The following is a 19,261-nucleotide window of genomic DNA, read 5'->3' on the forward strand; positions in this document are numbered from 1 at the left end:
TAGGAGGTTTGTGTTTCCTTCCAGCATTAAAGAATATCTCTAACATCTGTAGCAATGAGCGGTGAGGAGTGTCAGTTCTGCTTTGGAAACAAGCAGTGCCATTTGGAAGGGGAAGATGTGAATGATGACTGCGCCTTCCGAGATCAGCCTGCTGTGCAGCAGGAGGTGTGCAGGGCCTCTTGCAGGGCTTCGCTTTCTGAGTTTGCTCTGCACGCCCCTGAGGAATGCAGTCAGGTACGCGGGACTTGGTCAATGGGAAAAGCAACGCCTGGAGATGCTGAGCCCAGGCTGCACGCTGCTGAACACTGGGTTGTGTGTCCATAGGCAGCAGGAGCGAGAGAAGCCCATCACATCGGATAGAGCCGATCTCACCTGGCAGCAGCAGCCACAACCTGAGCAGCACTTGCTTTTTGCAAAAGAAGAGAGGAATTCACTGGGTGCTGGGGAGGGTCACCTCTATTGCTGTCCATATGCTGCTGGCCCCTCTGTGCTTCATTTACACAAGAGTAAATACAAGCAATGATGTTTTCTGATGCCTCAGTAGCTGTCAGTATACAGGTCAGCATACCATACTGCAATTGCCAAATGCTCAGGCAACCACAATAAGGGAGGTACGTACAACTGTAATCCAATGAGCAGTATTTTCTCATTGTAAATTCCTTTCAAAAGAAAGGGCCTGGGTCTGATTTCTGGCTGAGAAATGCCACATGATCTGCAGAGCTGACAGGGTCAGAGCAGTTCACAAACACTGCCCAGCAAAGAGACCTCACCCTCTCCATTTGAAGAAGGAAACACAAACGGATCCCACCAGGTGTTTAGAACTGTGCAAGCAGTGCCCAATGTTCTGAGAGAGCTGAGTGCGATTCTCGTTCTTCGTTACACTGCACCATCACTGTTTAGCATGACAGCTCTCACAAATATTCCAGGTTTTCCCGAATTTTAAGTGGAAAATCACCTTGAAATAAAGCAGCCGGAGGATGCTGCCCCTTCCTTAAGGAGCCATGTAAACAGGTGTGAGTGACACTCAAACTTAAAGACAACCAAAAGGGAAAAAAACCAAAAGTCAGAGTTTCCAAACCCTTTGGGTGCACCTCAGTCTCAGAGCTGCAGTGCCCAGCTGTGCTCCCAAGAGATTCCTGTTGGTGCCAGCAGTTGGGACAGCAGCTGGCAGACATAGCAGCAGAGGTGCGCACACATCGCCCACAGAGGCGCTGCTGCTGGAGGGGCTGTGCCTGCAGGGTTTGTCACTGGATTCCTGATGTTTGTGTGTCACAGACGGAGGCTGAAATAAACCATGACAGAAAGGAAAGATGATGCTCTGCTCCTCGACCTGAGCTACAGCGGGAAGGGGGAAATATCAGTGTTAATCTTGCTACTTCAGCCTGAATCTATGTTCTATTTTGCTTAGCTTTTTCAGCTTGCTTGTAATTTCATCTCTAATAAACATGCGGTTCTGTAGTTATTATCTGCACATAGGCTGACTCAAAAATGTGAATTCATCCTTAATTTTTTTTTTTTTTTGGTTAAAGTTACACCCTCAGTGTTATTTTAACGTAGGGCTTTTTTGTAATGTAATGATATTTAATTTGCATTAGCACAAGTGACATACAATAGATCATGCTATTATCATGATTGATATCAGATGAACGGGCATAAATTCAACATTATAAATTGAGCCTATAAATGAAACTATTATTTTACAGGAATTACTGTAGTAGAAAGGCTAAGGACCCTCAAGTCAACCTTAGTCAAACCCACTCTTTAGACTTTTATATTTTATGCCTGCAATAAATGCTTTTGTGAAAGCCCATAACCGGCAAAAAAAAGTCATTGGAAGTCTATTAATTATAATAATACTATCCAAAAAGCTGCGAGGGCTTATTTTTGTGACATCACTCTTTGATTTCTTACTGCCTTAAATTATCCCTTTGTTGGCTGGGTGAGGGTAACAGTCATACTTTTGTCATTAAATATAAGGAGTTTTAAAGCCTGATCCACCTTAGCTCTAATTGATATTGCTTTCATTTGGCAGATAGTGACCTGATTTATAATTTAAATATGCATCATTATATGCACCTCTTCTGTATAATGAAAAAGCAAAGTTACTCTCATCTTTTCCTGCAATGTTAACATCAAGGAAAAGTATCTTTCTTTTTTCCCTTTTATACTCAGAGCCTAATTGAAAACTGTTCATTGAATTTCAACATGATAGAAAAGTCTTTTTATCTCTCAATTTGTCCATTAGCTATTATAATTGAAGTATCTGCTACACGGCTGAGCTGATATTGTTCTTGTTTAAATTCTGGATTTCTCTAAATTTCCTATGAGGCATCAACTACAAAAATGTGGGTTAGGAGACATCAGCCAACAGTGCTGCCGAAACGGGACGTTAGGAGAGCGCTCCACATGTGTACAGCTACAGAAAGTAGGAAGTCATCTAATTTTACTGGAGAACGTGTTGCATAATAATCTTAACAGCATGACCATAAGGTTTGCTAATTGCCACATCTGTTTAACAGCTGTCAGATGTTTGCCATATGCTGCCATCAATATTACAGCAGAGTACATTACGGGGAGTTTTATTGTGTTCAACTGTTATTTATTTGCCACAGACATTACTGCAGCCAGTGACGTCTATTTATGTTAGATCACTAATTATATTTTAAAGGCTGCATGTAAAATCCCTGTTTTGCAGCTTCCTTAGACCCTATTCCTGATGATGTAACTAATAACTTTTTCCTTACAGATCTCTGGACTGATTTATAAATTTCTCTGTCTGGTAAATAATTCTTCTGTAGAATAACTTATTTATGCTGTTTTTGAAGGGTATTTCTATACCCAAGTTAGGTTTTAATGGTGTTGTTTGTAAGAGCTCAGAAACAACTTTCTTTCTCAAAGAGCCCACTTAATCCCATGCTTTTTCTCACCAGTACAATGGACCGTGGGTGAAAGGTAATTCAGTGCTTACAGCTAAGGATGCCAGGTGCCTTCATTCTTGGCTCCAGGCTGCCCTGGACCCACCACATGACCTTGATTCCTTACAGGACCTTAATTCTCATTTGCCAGTCTGTAAGCTAACAGCACTGCGCAGCTCTACCTCCAGAGCTGTAACTCCAGAGCTCATTCCTTGAAGGCAGGAAGTACGAGGTGATGCAGCAGAGTTACCACTGAAGCACAGAAATAGGGCTCATCTTTGCTGGTCTTTTCAACATTCTTTCATGCTTTCTTTAAATGACCTTTCAATTGGTCTCTGCATTACTTTTGCGTTACATGTAGCTGCTGCAGCAGTGAAATAGGAAGCAGAGATTGACAAAGTGCAGAGTAGGCAAAATATGCGTGATGTGATTTAATATGAGTTGATAGGTGTCACTGATCTCTATTATAAATAGACTGTGTGAATTCCATATGATGTATTATTTATCCGTTGTAGATGCCTTTTTGTTTCATTAATAAAGCTGGAAATCAGACATATACGTTTCCAATGATGAGGTTTTGGCAATACAAGGCATCGTGGTATTTGTCTGCAATTGCTCAATTATTTTGATGATTTTCTTCTTCTTTCTCCATAAATGATTCATGCTCGAGATGTTTGCTCAAGATTCTTCTGATTTTAGCTCATTTGTCCAGCTGAAGTCTTTTTTCCCTCTCTGATGAAAGGAGATTATTGCAATGTAAGGACTCACCCTTTGACCTGAGCTGTATCTCCTCTGGAACACTGTGCTTTAGCGCACAGCATCGTTCCTTTGACTGAGGTTTATGAGGTCTGGTAACTCCAGCAAAACTCACACCAGCACTGTGTGTTCAGTTTAAATCTCCTTCAATGCAGAAACTCATTTGCTCTTGTTCTATCTGCAGTTAAAAGCTTTCTGTGCTTGAGAAAGAGCGTCCATCGCTGTTTACATAGGTAGAAAAAACTTCACATTTCAGAATCCCGAAGCCAGCCGTAAGCAGCAGCCAGCAGTGCCTCCTGCCTACTCTTTCTGAAGATGCTCAAGCCAAGATATCCTCCAGGCTGTTAAAGTTTAAAACAAAAGGCAGAACCGGGGATGGTGCTGGGTGCAGGTCAGTGAGCCCCCAGCCCTGGGGGGCGGATGGCACTGACAGCACTGCCCGCAGCTGCTGTGCTCCCATGGGATCCTCCTTCCCAGAACGCCTCCATCGGTAACTGAAATTTGTCTGCCTTCTGCATCTGATCTCCTTATTTTCTTCTCATATGCCTTTTTAATGCTGTTTGTAGCCATTTCAATTATGTGATTTCCTTATCTGTATACCATTGAGAATACTGTACAAGACTTTATAAACAGCTACTAAGTCTATCTGCCTGTCATTTGGTTTTCATTACGCGAGATAACAATCCTTCTCATATCTTATAAGAAGATATAATATGATTGTTTCCAAACGGAGAGGGGGAAAAAGTCTAGTCTGCATTATACTTAGCCTGTTAGTATTTGTAATGTTAGTGGTGTCAGCACAATCTCCGACATTTTTCCCTTGCTGTGGTCTGGGAAGAATTATCTCCCCAGTTTTCTGTGTTTGCTGCTATCTGCTCTTTTTCTCCATTTTAGACACGGTGAGTTTCTTATCTGGAGCGTGGTTACGTGGCCACGGATTTGCCTATATTTAGTCTGATCACTCCTAACTGTTTCGTGGGGCTGATACACTGAAGAGAAGGATGAGAGGCAATTGTCAACAGCTCACTGTATTAAATATGGATAGATATTATTCATGTAATTTGACAGTTCTTGACTTTCAGCTGTATAATGACAGCAAAACGGTAGGAATTTCAGCAGCAGAACTTCTGTCTTACTTCAAGATAAGCTTATCAACTGTAGCCTGAATCCATTCAACTCATAAGCAGATCAAAACTCATGTCATGCTGAACTGCGGCACCAATTCCTGCTTCCTACCATTGCTTTACTTGTCCATATGGTCTCACTTGTTTGCCATCTTACAGTTACTCTGAGAGGTTTCTGGGAGACCGGCTGTCTCGTGTATTTGTCCAGCACCTTGTACAGTGAAGCCACGGATCTTGCTCCATGCCACCAATTGTTCATGTAACATAAATGCCATGTAATGAAGTGATAATAGATGATGGTCAGCCCTTGGCTTTTCTTCTCTCTTCATCAGTTACACACTTGAATTACAAAGACTAGCTGCTTTCTTTGGTCTCCCATTTAACGTGAAACAACAGCCTGGAGTTTATCTTACACTATTTATCCCAGAACTTCAGTGGGATCCCTGCAAATACGCAGGAATTGCGCATTTCTTTCACCATTTGTGCACTCCCAGTGCTGCAGCGTGGCGTGGCCGCTGCAGACTAAACAGCGTCTTTAGGTTAAGGATTGATCAAGTGTCTGTGGAATTTCCATGCTCCATTACGTGCCTTCCAGATTACAGCACTGTTTCCAAACTGGTGGGATTCAGTGGGAGGGGGTGGAGGTGGAGCAGTTCACTGTAGAAATTTTGGCAACCAAATGTTCAACTTCAAAATAAAAACATAAAAAATAATAATACTTTAAAAAAAAAAAACAAAAAAAAACAGAATTGTAAAAGCGAATGTGAAATCTCTCTCTTGTCGACTCCACCTTCATTTTCTCCTCTGCCAGCTCACTGGAGTTTTATCTCATGGGCTGTGAACTCCTCCAGGCCAGGCCTGTCTTACTGTTTCTGTCTGTGCAATGAAAAGCATAAGAGCATATAAGAACGTACAGATGTGGTTGCTGGCTCGGGCCGTGGGCTGGTGTCCTATCTGCCATCAGCCTTCATCCCCCTGCTGGGTTTTCCATCGTCCTGGGGATGCAGCGCGCTGATGGGAGCCGATCGCTGCAGACTTTGCCAGAATGTTTTCCAAACAATTATGTTTATTAATTTGCCATTGATGTGTTTTTCTTCTCCAAATTTTTCTACTCCCTCCTCCAGTGCCCTCCTGAGCAGCAGAAAACAAAAAATGATCGCTATCAGGATAAGTGATGATATGGAAGTTCTGCAGTTTCTTAGCAATGAGAAATCCTCAGCTGTTTGACTTTTTCTGTAATACATGAGAAGAAATACGACTTCAGGTTCCACTATTAAATGCATGCCTCAGTGGCTCAGATTATGCATTCATAATTATATTTACAATTAGAAATAATGTAATTGGGAATAGATTTTTTTTTACTGGCTGACTGCACAAAATGAGTTGGGGAGAAAATGTAGTTTTCAGGCAGGCTTTCTTCCCCACAGTTTAGGATCATTTAAGTTTCATCTCAGTCATACGTAAGGAAATTACAGGCTAATGAAGTCCGTATGCGGCTGTATTAGATCTAAAGATTGCCAGGCCCATCACTGGGTTCCCTCCTGCACAGCAAAGCCCCAGATCCTGAGGATGCAATGGCAGAAGGACACAAAAGCACTGCAGAAATTCTGCACTTACAGTGTGCAATGGTTTCCTGTAAGTATTTTAATTCTTTTGTAATGGAAAAGAGAAGCTTTAAATGGAGAAGCAGATGAGGAGGGAGTGTGAGGCATCTGGTAATGGAGGATTTGGGTGCCCTGCTCGGTGGGGTTAATGGGTGCTGTCCTGCAGTCAGTCTGCTCCTGGGAACCCCTGAAATGTCAGAGTGGTGCAGAACAAGATCGTGAACTGAGTCCTGCTTGTTTCAGATGGAGGCTGCAGGGCAGCGCTGAGCTCAGATGCAGACTATTGAGACACAGGATGACATTTATGATTACTTTCTTCTCTTGAAAACTAATCAGGAAGTTATTTCTGTGAAAATTTGATTCTTAATTGACAAATGTTAATCTGTTAACTTGTTTTGGTTTTTCCTTGACCATCATTTCCCATCACTGGAAAACAATGGAGAATGCCTTTGTTTGCTGATATTTTCTAAAGCATTTTCCTTCACTCTTTGGCCAAAATATGCAATGAAATGTACGTTCACATGCTTTGCATGGTGATTTTTGTCAGAAAAGCCATTTCCCATCAAAAGGGTTATTTCAAGGAGTGTTTTCACTTGCCAGATTGAGAAGCACGTTGATGCTGGGCTGCAGTCGGAGGGCACGCTCATACAGTGGGCTTCCACACTTCTTGTGATACTTTTCAACAGGGCTGTCACTGGCAGCACAAGGTGCAGCAATGTCAGCTTTAATTAAAACCTTTCTCTTACCTGCTGCACAGAACAGCTGCAGCATAAACTGAGAAGCAGAGGCACCACAACATGTACAAGTGCAGGTTTTGTTGGGTGCAAACAGGAGGCATTACTGATGTGAGCTCTGCTAGGAGACGATTAGCCCCACAAATTGTGTTGCTCCCTGAGATGCTCAATGCAAACTTTTGCTGGTTTCCAGAAATTGGTTGCCAAAACAATATGCAGTGGAGTCAAAAGCACAACTTGGGTAAAAGCCAGCGCTGGGTGGAGAGGCCAACACAGGTACCGTGCGTCACACTGACACTTGAACTGATTGCCAGTTCAGGTGTGTAGAGAAGGGATGGGTGAGCAGCAGTGAGCAGTGCAGAAGGACCAGTTCACCAGCTGTGAGTGGAAAGGACACTGTGGGCCAAGGAGCCCGACCTCTGTGCAGCCTCTGTGATGTCTGGGTATTTCTGAACCCCATCCCCCAAAAGAACCAAGGCTGTCTGCACAAACATGGGAAGTGAAAGACAGTAGGGAACATAGATGATGTCTGCCCTGTTGTAAGCAGATGGGGGGGGGAAGTTCCCTGTGTGAGGAGTGGTGTCAAGGAGCTGAAAGTGACAGCATCTCCAGGCAGCTGGATCTGAACGAGGATGTTTCCCTACAGCCTCAAGCTGCTGCAGTCTCCTCTTCCACTAGATGTGATCTGCAGTGTATTTCTCTTTCTTTACCTGTTTTTTCAGAGGGTTTGTTTGTTTGTTTGTTATTTTGTGAGCGCTGCCAGCAATTGCCTTGTGAAATGTGCATCTCATTTCCATGAGCATCTTCTGAATAGCCCAGGGAAGAGCAACTATAGTACCTAAGTTACCTTTATATAAGATACAGGTAGCAACTAGTTAAGGACGCTTGGAATTTAAACTTGGTAGGTGCTCTGCCTAATATAGCTGAGCTAGAATTGATGCTGGTGTTGAAGTTTTCAGAGGCAGACTATGCTGTTTAGAATGGAATTTCACACTAATGGGTCTAAAACAAAATAAGGGGTGAAAGGAGATTTCAAAGTATACTCTACTGTATCAGTCATTCTGTGTGAACAGGGAAAAATCACAAACACAACCAGACAGCACCCTCTTCTGGACAATACCATTTATGCAAAACTCATACGTAAGATACTGTGGAAAGTAGAGCAGTGCTGGTCCTAAAGGAGAAAGGCAGAGAAGGCGAGATTCAGTAATTCATGCTTTGCATTCAGTTTTCCAAGGAAAATACAGGGGAATATTACTATGCTTTTATTCTTCTGAATGTTTTATATCTAAACGTGAGGACTGGACAGACGCAGTGTCAGCTTATTTCAAAAGCAGATCCCAGTTATGAAAGATTCCTTTTCATCACAGCTTTCCCATTACTGCAAGACCCTTCGGAGGGGTCATGCCCCGGATCTGGGTTAATAAAGTTTATTCAGATGCCCAGGCCAGGGTATTTAGTGAATGATTACATGGTACAAAAGGAATTTTCTTGTTTTTATCTAAGATCAGCTAACCTAGCTGAAGGAGAAGTCTTTTAATGTGGAAGTTGTAAGGGTTTATCCTGAACAGTGAGGATATGAGCAGAACCTTTTCCCACCATTACCTGACATTAAAACAATCCTTTTTGTGGCCCTTCCCACAAACTGCAGTTGAGCACAGGGGGAAGCTGAGAAAGGTGGTTTTGATGCACTGTGCGCACTGAAATTCTGCAGTCTTTTTGTTTGCACAGACTTCACATGTGACAGCAAGATTTATAGAGAGAAACTGAAAGAAGCAGATGATTTTTGGTAAGATTTGGGGTGTATGAATTCATAAATCCTTGTTGTCCTGGCTCGTAGGAATCCCATTCTGTCTACATTTCAGTTTTGTTTTCTGCTTTCCCTCCCCAGTAGAGTTGAACCTGGGAATAGCATCGCTCAATGGCTCGTTAGGTTGATAAAGTGGTAAAAGTGACGATAGCTACAATGGGTACTTCCAGCTCAGAAGCATTTATAGATCTCGAGGGAATTCTGAAAAACACCAGAAAGTCTTTAGGTACTGAATCACATGAAAGTATTTTGAATCTTTAATTTTTTCTTTATATATGCTTTTCTATGAGAATGTCAGAACTGAAATATGGAATATGCTTTTCCCACTTGGTTTCTATTACTTGTAAAGCATTCAAAAGCTTCTAGAATAAAATTACCTCTATGCCCTGCAAGGGAGCAGGCAAAACTCCGCTGAGTATCAAGGGAGTCCCTCTGCTGGTGTTTCTTTCCATTTTTAACCCAAATATAATAATAAAAATGACTGAATATTAGACCAGAGCTGTACAATCTCAGCTCCTGCATCTATTTGTTATCATGTTTATCCCAGCGGAGCTTTACTGTACTTTTCTATTTGCACAAAACGTGCTGAAATAAATTGCACAAACTGCCTTGTTTCCAGATGTGTCGTGTGCGTCGTCACCAGAAGTTCCGCTTCCTTTGGAAGTCTTTTCCAGAACAACCCATCTGCATCCAGAAAAAGAAAGAATCGAAACAGAAATGTGACGAGATGAGATGTGCAGGAAGAGTAAGTACTGCCAACAAGCAACTTGGAAATGAAAACTGTATTGCAGGTAATAGATGATGATGATAATAATAATAGTAATAATAATAATAATAATAATAATAATAATAATAATAATAATAATAATAATATGGTAATAGTAATAAAGCTTTTATTTTAGAATAGTTTAGAGATACTCCCAAGTCTCCACAACTTAAAAAAAAAAAGATTTAAAAATGGGGGGGGGAGGGGGAGGGCACTAAACATCTTCTTAAGGGCAATAAGAGCCTGAGCCCTTCCAGGCCACCACACAAACAAAACTGGGTGGTCTGGGCATGTGCCCAGTGGTAGAACTGCCATCCATCCATCCTGCACCCCCAGAACAAGGGGACTGCATGAACCAAGGCTGCCGGGCAATGCAATCACACACTGCGTGCTGCAAAGCGACTGCACATGATCAGAAATTCCCTGAGTTTAGCCCTGAAACAAAAGAGGGAACTTTTCTAAACGTGGCTGGATTTCCCATTGCGTGAAGGATGCTGGAGCACAGCTGTGTACTTAACCCCATAAAACACTGAGGATTTCCCACGTGTGGGTTTAGGTCTGCTTTCTGACAATGAACAATTAGACATCTCAACATCAAAATGCATTTCTGTTTTGTTAATATTTATTTGAGGCTTAATCACAGTTGTCAATGTGCTGTTTCAGTGAATAATACTTTAATACTGAGTTATTTTGCAGCTCATGCAGCAGTAAGACATATCTGAAGGTACTGGGTGATTATTTGGACTTTATTTATTGCAGAGGAAAACAATGACATTGAAAATATTGTATAAATACCTCATACATTAAACAGCAAAATACCTCCCGTGCACTAGGAATTGCAATGACATTGTTTTGAAACATTTGAAAAAAATAATATAATTATATGTTATCAAGACAGAGACAGATTACCTATTACTTTAACGTAATTAATTTGAGCTCAGTGGATTTCTGTGGCTGTGTTTGTCATTATCCATCAATATAATTACAAAATGCTGAGAATTGGTTTTTAATCTTTAAGTTACTTTAACTGGCTGCTTTTTTTTCTCTGAATCCCCCCTTCATTTGTCTCCATCTCCAACATCTGAAGTGTTTAATTACGATGCACATTTCTCTCTTCATCAGTTCCCCAGCCCACATTCCAGTCTCACTCACGATGTTTTCACATCAGGGCATTTCAATGAGATAAGCTTCCCCTCTTCAGTGGCCACAAGCTCAGAACCAAGTTCATATTCTTTTCCTGCAGTACTGTCGGGTGTTCTCATATCTTTATTTATCTTTTCATACCTCTGTTTTCTATTGTACATTTTTTTAACCTTTTAAAACTGTCTCATCCAGGCAGTGTGAAAGGCAAATGGAACAGCAAATGGCAACATATTTTAAAGAGATTTCTCTGTTTGCCTCCTGCCTGGCTCAGCTAATAGCTCTCTTCCCATTACTTGAATAAGTTTGAGGTTTCCTTTTTCTGAGCTTGGAAGGCAGATTACATTGCCCTGTGTGATCTCAGATGTGGGGCTGCTCGGAAGCTCCTTTAGAAGGCAGAAATGTGCCCAGTTCTTGTCGTACATAAATGTCTGTCTCCAGCAAAGCACCAAGGCCATGGCAGTGCAGTGCAGTGCCCAGAGATGCCTGTCTCCAAGGCCTGATGAGGGCTGACTTTTTTATGCCTCTATCTGACTTCTTTCTCTTTCTCTCATGATTGACATTTGTCTTTTCCGGGCCTTGTTTGCTTGAGCTGCACTCGTAGGCAGCCTGGAGCAGTGCAGTGTTTTCATTTCAGTCAGGTTAAGGGTGACAAAGATTACACATGCATACTGATTTATGCCTTAAAGGCTGGAAATAGTGTCAAGTGTGATCTCAGCTGAGCTCTGCTCGATGACTCAAGTGCTCAGCACAGTGTTATACTCCCAGACATCAATCCTCATCCAGTGAAATGAAAGCTCTGTCCAGAACATCGTTCAATAAAGTCCTGATCTCTAAGTGTTATTAGTTATTAATAAGATAATAATGATACTTTCAATGTTCATGCCAGAGCCAGAGTTGAGCCTTTATTGGGCTAATAGTGCTGAAAGACAAAGCAGTGAGCAGTGCCAGCCTCAAAGAGCAATGTGCAAAGGTGCACTACACAAACAGTGTGCACAGCTGTGTGAGCTTCTGAGAACCCTGCACTGCAAGGTTCTTGTGCAACAGTATGGCCAAATTATCTTTATATAACCTAATATCTTTAAAGATATAAGGTCTTTACAGATGGATACTTGCAGATGCTGTGTGTCAGGGGTTCTTTGAAAACAGCAGTGGGTTGGAAAGTGGATGTTATCCTAAAGATGTCAGACACTTAGTAAACATTTCATACTCTGCATTAGGCTGAAGTCAGTGCTTATGTGACTTGAGACGTCATGTTCTCCTGAGGTACAAAAGGCCAAGGACTTGAACCTCAGGTGCCCACATTGCAAGCTGCCGGTTCTTCTTGTGCAGGTGTCTTTCTCTCTCTGGTTTTAACCTCACACAACTGCCTGGACCTGAAAAACAAACACTTCCCAACACAGACATCATCAAAACCTTAACAGCCCCTCGGAAAACGTCCCTGTGGTCCTCACCCCTCTGAGAATGACAGAAATTCCCATCTGACTGCATCTGCAGCATTATGCAAAATACCAGAGATGGGAAGAACAAGGCGAGCAGTCCAAGACTGAGCGTTTCCAGTTGCTTCCAGCCCTTGCCAGCATAGGAGACTAAGCAGTTCATTTTGCTTCTGACCAACAAGACAGCTCTCTACAAAACGGCTGGAAGGAACAGCGGAAAGGGGTGGAGAGAACTACCCTTTAGGGTGCCAGTTAGTCATATATTCTGCTCTGAATCCTTCCCCTTAAGTAAATTCAACACATCTCTTTAATATTGCCCAATTTAATAATGAAGCACATGTTTCTAAAAGAGCTGGTCATGCACCAGATGTGAAGCCATTCATATCTGACTCAGCAGTGCAACCTCAGATCATTTCAATACTGTTTCCCTGAGACATCAAGCATGTCAGTGCTGTTCCATGCTGTATTTGCTGATCTGCCAGCCTTTGGATAAATGAAAATTCACTCCTAACCAAACTTCTAACCAAATGCTGCTCCTTTTCCAGTCTGAACAAGCAGGCTTGTATTCTAACGAAAAGCTGTTAAACCAGGAGGGAAATAGATTAAAATACGTTACATTGCACTCCATGGCACAGCTGTGACTGCAGCTGGAATGGGTGGCTGTGCAGCCAGGCAGTGTCAGCTGTGGAAATGGGTCACGGTGTTCTGGAAAAAAACAGCAAAACAAGTGAGAAAAGGCAGAGTTTGGATCCGGGGCTCGATATGGAAAATAGCTGTGGGTCTATTGCTCTCACTCAAAGACATGGTTCATTTTGGGTATATTCCCAAATCAGCCTCATCAGCACTGAGCGCATCCCTGTTTCTGCTCTGTACAGGCACTGGCTGTCACCGGACTAACATCAAATCAGCTGCATGTCCAGAGCCAACACAAACGCTTTGATTCTTATCGTTTTAGGAACGTTGGATTCTGAATCGCCTTTCAAGCTCCCAATCCCAGGAACTGGGCGCAGTAACCGGGTACAGCCGCAGCTCCGCTCCGACACTACTGAGCATGCTCGGCTCCTCCACATCCGCCCCCGTTCTGCCGCCCCGACCCGGGGGTTGCAGCTCCCGGCGGCGACCGGCCCCTGGCGGCTGGTGGAGGCTCCGTGCGGGGCTCGGCCGCCATGAACCCGGCCGGGGGGGCGGCGCCGTCCTTCCCCGGCCCCGTGCAGTGTAAGTGCCGCCGCGACGCGAAGGGTTGGTTATGCGCGATCCGGGGCCCGCGCGGCGGAAACCGAGTGGAGTATGAGGGCCGGGCAGGCCCCGAAACCTGAGTAGAGCAAGAAACGGGCGGGAGAGGTGCCCGGGAACATGGGTGGGGGGAACCCGGGAATCTGGGTGAGCGGAGCGGGCAGACGGGATCAATGGGAGTCAATGGGAGTCAATGGGAGTCAATGGGAGACAATGGGAGACAATGGGAGTCAACGGGCCGGGCAGAGCTCAGCGCGGCCTGCACCGGGCGGCCATGGAGCCCATCGCCCCGTCCCCTGCGGCTCCTCCCCTCGGTCCCGATGGGAACCGGGCTCTTTGGGCTCGGTGTGAGCTGCCGGCCCCGCCGCTGTGCTTCCAGTTCCAGGAGGCACCACGGTGCTGGTGGAGCTCACCCCGGACATCCACATCTGCGGGCTCTGCAAGCAGCAGTTCAATAACCTGGACGCCTTCGTGGCCCACAAGCAGAGCGGCTGCCAGCTGAGCGGAGCGGCGGCCGGGGCCACCAGCACCGTGCAGTTCGTGTCCGAGGAGACCGTGCCTTCAGCACAGGCACAAACCACGGCCAGAACCATCACCTCGGAGACACAGACCATCACAGGTAGCGCTGCAGCCGTGGCTGATGGGCAGCAGAAATGCTGCTCAAACTTTCAGACATGCAGACATGTAACTAAGACTAGAGTTGCCTCCCGTGGGTGAAGGTTTGCCCTTCTATATGTAGTTAAAGTTTATTTCAGACCGAGGCCCTGTTGAAATCCAAGTCTTTTAAGTTGGGCAGACAGGTTGGCACAGAGAATGTGGAAGAGCAGTGAAGCGAGCTGAATTCAGGGCTCCCTTCCAGGGATTTTATGTTGCAATCCCTCCACTCTGTGTGGATTTCGGATGAGCCACTTTTCTGCTTTCTCTTCATTCATCTTTAAAATGGGAGCTGTTTTGCTCTTTTGGGGTATAACATTTGCTTGATGTAAGGGCTGGTACCTGGGCTGACCAAGTCTTACCTGTTACCAGGTGACATCTGAAAGCAGTACAGATCTGAAAGAACTGCTTGGCTGTAATTAATGAGCCCTAATTAATGAGATAAGAAAATAATTGGAAAGATTTTACGGATTGAACAAGTTAATGTTATCGAATTGAACTATTTTACGTGTTTAGTTTCTGCACCAGAGTTTGTTTTTGAGCATGGCTACCAAACATACCTGCCTAGTGAGAGCACTGAGCCTCCGGCTGCTGCTCTCGTCTCCACGCCACCGAAAGCACGTTCAAGAAAATCAACTTCCTCACTTGCACAGAAGAAGCTGAACTGCTGGTATCCAGGTAAGATGTGGACTGTGTTGTGCATGTACCACCAGTGACAACAGTAATAGTTTTGCTATTGATTTCACACATCCTGGGCTTTGGTCCTGACCTGTGATGTATTCTGGTGGTGCACCAGCAGGCTTGTATGCAGACGCTGGCCTTGGCCTACAGTCATCCATCACAATGTCAGGACAGCCTTGTCACATTTTTGCTAACTGCTGTGCATGAAAAGTCAGTGTTCAAGGGCAGGTTGGGTGGGGTGTCGAGAAGCCTGGTCTAGTGGAAGGCATCCCTGCCTATGGCAGGGGGTTGGAACTGAGCAATCTTTGAGGTCCCTTCCAACCCAAACCATTCTGTGATTGGGTTTCTTAGCATGTCTGTAAGGGTAGGCTGAGTGAAAGTACGTGGGGAACTTAACAAGTGAGAGTCATGCAGTAAACATATGGAGACACTCATGTAGATGAGAAGTGATATTCATGGGAGCAGAAGTTGAGGTGCTTTCTTATATAAGCCTGCCTTCACTTGAAAGGCACACTTTGATTGTGTAGATAATGATAGACTTGTTGGTTTATTTGTTTTTACAACACAAGTGATGCAGGAAGCATTAAGAAAAAACAGAATGTCCAGAATAGGGTAGGTGGTGGTGGTTAGTTTGTTAGATTTTTCCATGAATTTAATGGTGTGCTTTTCTTATCTTACTGCTGCCAGGTTGCCAGTTCAAGACTTCCTATGGTATGAAGGATATGGAACGTCACCTGCGAACACACACAGGTTTATGCAGTTGCTTTATTTTACTTTTTGTGGGTTTTCTTTTTGGCTTCTTACCAAATGACATGTCTATACCGAGGAATGGCCCCTTTTTAGTAAGCCGTGTGCCGCTATGGGGCCTAGTGCTCACAGCTGGTTGGAAGTGTTTAGCGGGGTTTGTTTTTCAGTGACATCCTTATGATGCAAAAATTCTTCATGTTTTGATGTTCTGTTTGATGCAGGCGACAAGCCCCACAAGTGTGATGTTTGCAACAAATGTTTTAGTCGCAAAGATAAGCTGAAGATGCACATGCGGTCTCATACCGGGGTGAAGCCTTACAAATGTAAGCACTGTGACTACGCAGCAGCTGACAGCAGCAGTCTCAACAAGCACCAGCGCATTCATTCCAATGAGCGTCCTTTTAAATGCCAGATCTGCCCTTATGCAAGCCGCAACTCTAGCCAGCTAACTGTGCACCTCAGATCCCACACAGGTAAGCTTATACCAAAGTTCATGTCTGTAGAAGTTTGTAAGCCATTGGGAGCATCGAGGGTCTTATCTGCGTCTCTCATGTCTGGTCCACCATATATGAAATACTGAAGTTATTTTTGAGCTTTGAAATTGCAACTCAGCCACTTACATCAGGGGAAGCTTTAGCTGGATAGATTCATTTCTTTCATCAGTAAACTTGCCTGTAATCAGCAATTTAAGTAGCACCTTTTTTGACCTTTTTTTATGGTTCTTCAGTTGTGTACGACTGCAGTGGCAGTGTTGTGCTGCAGTCCCCTGACACTGCCCATGCACTTCCTTGTATCAGGGACATAAGCTTTCAGTACTATTCTGTTTCTGTAGTAGCCTGGAACTTACCTGGTCTCAAGGTTAACCCAGAAGTCTCACTGCAGGTCTTGTACTTCAGGCCTGAGATATGCACGTGTTTGTGTTCTTAGACTTCAAACACAGCAGCTGTTGCAGTGTTTATTTTAAATGGTGTTTTTCAATGCTAATTGAGGCACTGTTGCTAAAGGGGGCTGAATGAGAAGCTCCAGTTGCTTTATAGAGTACACTGAACGGTTTTACATACAAAACAAACTAGAAATCGTGATTATCTGAAATACAAATGAAAACAGTGAGTGTGGGCAGGCATTCTCTTGAGAGTCTACACACAAATATGTCAGACCAGGCAATAAATCCTGTGCTCTTAACGTTCCCTGTGTCTTGAAAATATATTGGAAGGTTACAGATATTTAGAACAAATCAACTGTATGTATTTCACTATAGCCTTGGTCTCTCAAGGAGAAAAATGGGTCTCTGTGTCTCATCTGTAATTTGAAATGTGTTCCTTGTTGGCAGGAGATGCTCCTTTCCAATGCCAGATGTGTCCTGCTAAATTTAAAATCAACTCAGACTTGAAGAGGCACATGCGTGTGCATTCTGGGGAGAAGCCTTACAAATGTGAGTACTGTGAGGTTCGGTGTGCTATGAAAGGAAACCTGAAATCACACATCCGTATAAAGCACAGCATGGAAAATACTCTCAAGTGTCCAGAGTGTGAGTTTCAGTGTGGGAACAAAACAAGTCTTCGACACCACATAAGAACTCATCAGCCCGAGCAGCCAGTGAAGTGCTCAGAGTGCAACTACTCGTGCTCCAACAAGGCAGCTCTGAAAGTGCATGAGCGGATTCACTGCAAAGATCGTCCTTTCAAATGTGAGTTCTGCAGCTTTGATACCAAGCAGCGGAGTAACCTGACGACTCACGTGAGGAAAGCTCATGGAGACAAAGTCAAGACCAAGAAGCAAACTGTGGATAAGAAGGAGGGAGATAGGCCAAAGCAGGGCAGCTCCAGGCAGGTTGCCAAATTAGATGCCAAGAAGGCATTTAAGTGTGATCTGTGTGACGCTTCCTTTGTCCGAGAAGATTCTCTCAGGAGTCATAAGAAGCAGCACAGTATGTACAGTGGATCTAAGAATAACGAACTGGCTGTTCTGCAGCTCCAGATGGATCCCGGTCGACAGGCCAGTGCCCCGATTACCGTCAGTCACCTCCAGGTCCCAATTCAAGCTGCTCAGGTTTCTCCATACAATGAGGGAAGGGTCAAGATCATTGTGGGTCACCAGGTCCCTCAGACTAACAGTATAGTTCAGGCTGCATCAGTGAACGTTGTGCCACCTGCATTAGTCAGACAGAACCAGGAGGAGCTCTCGGCCAACAGCCGCCTGCAGCTTCTGGGCCAGGTCAGCTTGTTGGCCCCACCACCACCTCCCATCTCTCAGAGTGAAGCAGGGCCTGTAGCCCAGCCAGCAGTTCTTCTCACAACCCATGACCAAAGCGACGGAACTGCTTTACATCAGACTCTGATTCCTGCTGCCACTGTCAGCAGCCACGAGGCTTCAGCAAACCAAGCTTTCATCACCAGCTCTGGAATCAGCTGCGCTGACTTAGAAGGCCTTAATGCTTTGATACAAGAAGGAGCAACAGAAGTGACTGTGGTTAGTGATGGAGGTCAGAGCATTACTGTGTCCACTTCAGCCCCACCTCCTCCCATTTTCTCTTCCTCCTCTCACACAGAAGCCCCTAAGCAGACCTACTCCATCATTCAAAGTGGAGCCCATACAGCTTTACTGTGTCCTGCAGACTCCATACCAGATTAGCCACAAAGTAACTAAGCAAATTTCAGCAGAAACACTTAGGGTGTAAGTGAATACAGATTGTGTCCTGTAAAGCCAAATAGCCACATACACATTTTACTCATCTGTACTTGGAAACATACATCTTGTATGTGGAAAAAGGTGCGTGTATTTACACACCTCTATTGAAATTGAAGGATGTGTCCTTTGTAAAATGTGTTGCATATTTCACTAAGCAGTAAGCTTCCCAGAAGATGATTCTCATTGTGCTGGCTAAAATAAGAAAGCATCACCTTATGATGAATTATCTTCACATTGGACTTCTTTCCTGTATATGCAAAAAGGTGCAGGAAATAAATGGTCCAAGCCACTCCAAAGTATATTTTCAAGTAATGCCCGTTTCAATCGCAGGCTCTGTCTGCATTGGCTGGATGTGGCCAATAGCTGATCTGTAAGAAATGCCTTCAACCAGGACTAATGCAGGCCTAGTATAGGTTATGTGACCTGTTCCTTTGTATCACTAGAAGCTGGTAGTGTACGATGGTTGATTTGGAAGTTCTTATGCAGAAGACCAAGTTAATTGTTTTTAGAAGGCAAAAGAATTTTGTCTGTTCATCAGTAATTACTGTCAGCACTGTTGCAAATCCTACCAGTAGCACAGTGATCTGTGTCAGAGTTACCTGTGTTTTAAACAGAACCATCGCAAATATATTTTTTACAAATGCTGCTTCAGTTTTGGTTTTATTTGGATGGTGTACGTTGAAGCTGCGTGGGTGGAGGCACCCTTCCATGTTGGCACTGTTCTTTTCAAGTTAAAGGGGGAAAAGGAAAAAAGTGAGTTCATTCAGTTAAAAAATAAGATTTGAATCCAAGCTTTGCAACTCTAGCATTGCATCACAAAATATTAATTTACCATTAAATGATGTGCATATCTAGAATGAACGCTGGGCTGTATTTTGTATTACACAACATTAGAGCTATTTGACGGTGTTCTTGTCAGTAGCAATACCATCACTATAGTGTCACCCAGCTGGAAACAGGCTCTCAGCTT

At 43.9% G+C, this 19,261-nt stretch overlaps 1 protein-coding gene and 1 long non-coding RNA gene across 3 annotated transcripts in view; both read left to right on the forward strand.

Moving 5' to 3' along the window:
• Nucleotides 1-4,316, forward strand: part of LOC146757862 (uncharacterized) — a 197,732-nt gene extending 193,416 nt beyond the window's left edge. The window contains exon 6 of the long non-coding RNA XR_014935835.1: nucleotides 25-4,316. This is a non-coding gene — a long non-coding RNA (uncharacterized LOC146757862). The remainder of the gene's footprint in view (nucleotides 1-24) is intronic.
• Nucleotides 4,317-9,572: 5,256 nt separating this feature from the next.
• On the forward strand, nucleotides 9,573-18,937 carry ZFP64 (ZFP64 zinc finger protein). Of its 2 annotated transcripts, XM_015882035.3 has the most exons (7): nucleotides 9,573-9,688; nucleotides 13,244-13,503; nucleotides 13,901-14,140; nucleotides 14,692-14,853; nucleotides 15,544-15,606; nucleotides 15,825-16,076; nucleotides 16,934-18,937. In XM_015882035.3, exons 2-7 carry the CDS (start codon nucleotides 13,455-13,457, stop codon nucleotides 18,232-18,234), a joined length of 2,067 nt encoding a protein of 688 aa, XP_015737521.2. In that variant the 5' UTR covers nucleotides 9,573-9,688; nucleotides 13,244-13,454; the 3' UTR covers nucleotides 18,235-18,937. The 2 variants fall into 2 exon arrangements, with proteins under 2 accessions (XP_015737521.2, XP_085375958.1); XM_085519832.1 differs by lacking the exon at nucleotides 13,901-14,140 and having other exon boundaries at nucleotides 9,593-9,734.
• Nucleotides 18,938-19,261: the final 324 nt, after the last annotated feature.

The sequence above is a fragment of the Coturnix japonica genome, chromosome 19, assembly GCF_054131305.1.
Source record: "Coturnix japonica strain WE chromosome 19, WE-NBRP24, whole genome shotgun sequence".
In the NCBI taxonomy this organism is placed as follows: domain Eukaryota; kingdom Metazoa; phylum Chordata; class Aves; order Galliformes; family Phasianidae; genus Coturnix; species Coturnix japonica.

Coding starts and splice junctions, on each gene's coding strand:
- ZFP64 (XM_015882035.3), top strand. CDS start 13,455: ATGAACCCGGCCGGGGGGGCGGCGCCGTCCTTCCCCGGCCCCGTGCAG. Junction 13,504..13,900: donor CTTCCCCGGCCCCGTGCAGT/GTAAGTGCCGCC, acceptor CTGTGCTTCCAG/TTCCAGGAGGCACCACGGTG. Junction 15,607..15,824: donor TCACCTGCGAACACACACAG/GTTTATGCAGTT, acceptor TGTTTGATGCAG/GCGACAAGCCCCACAAGTGT.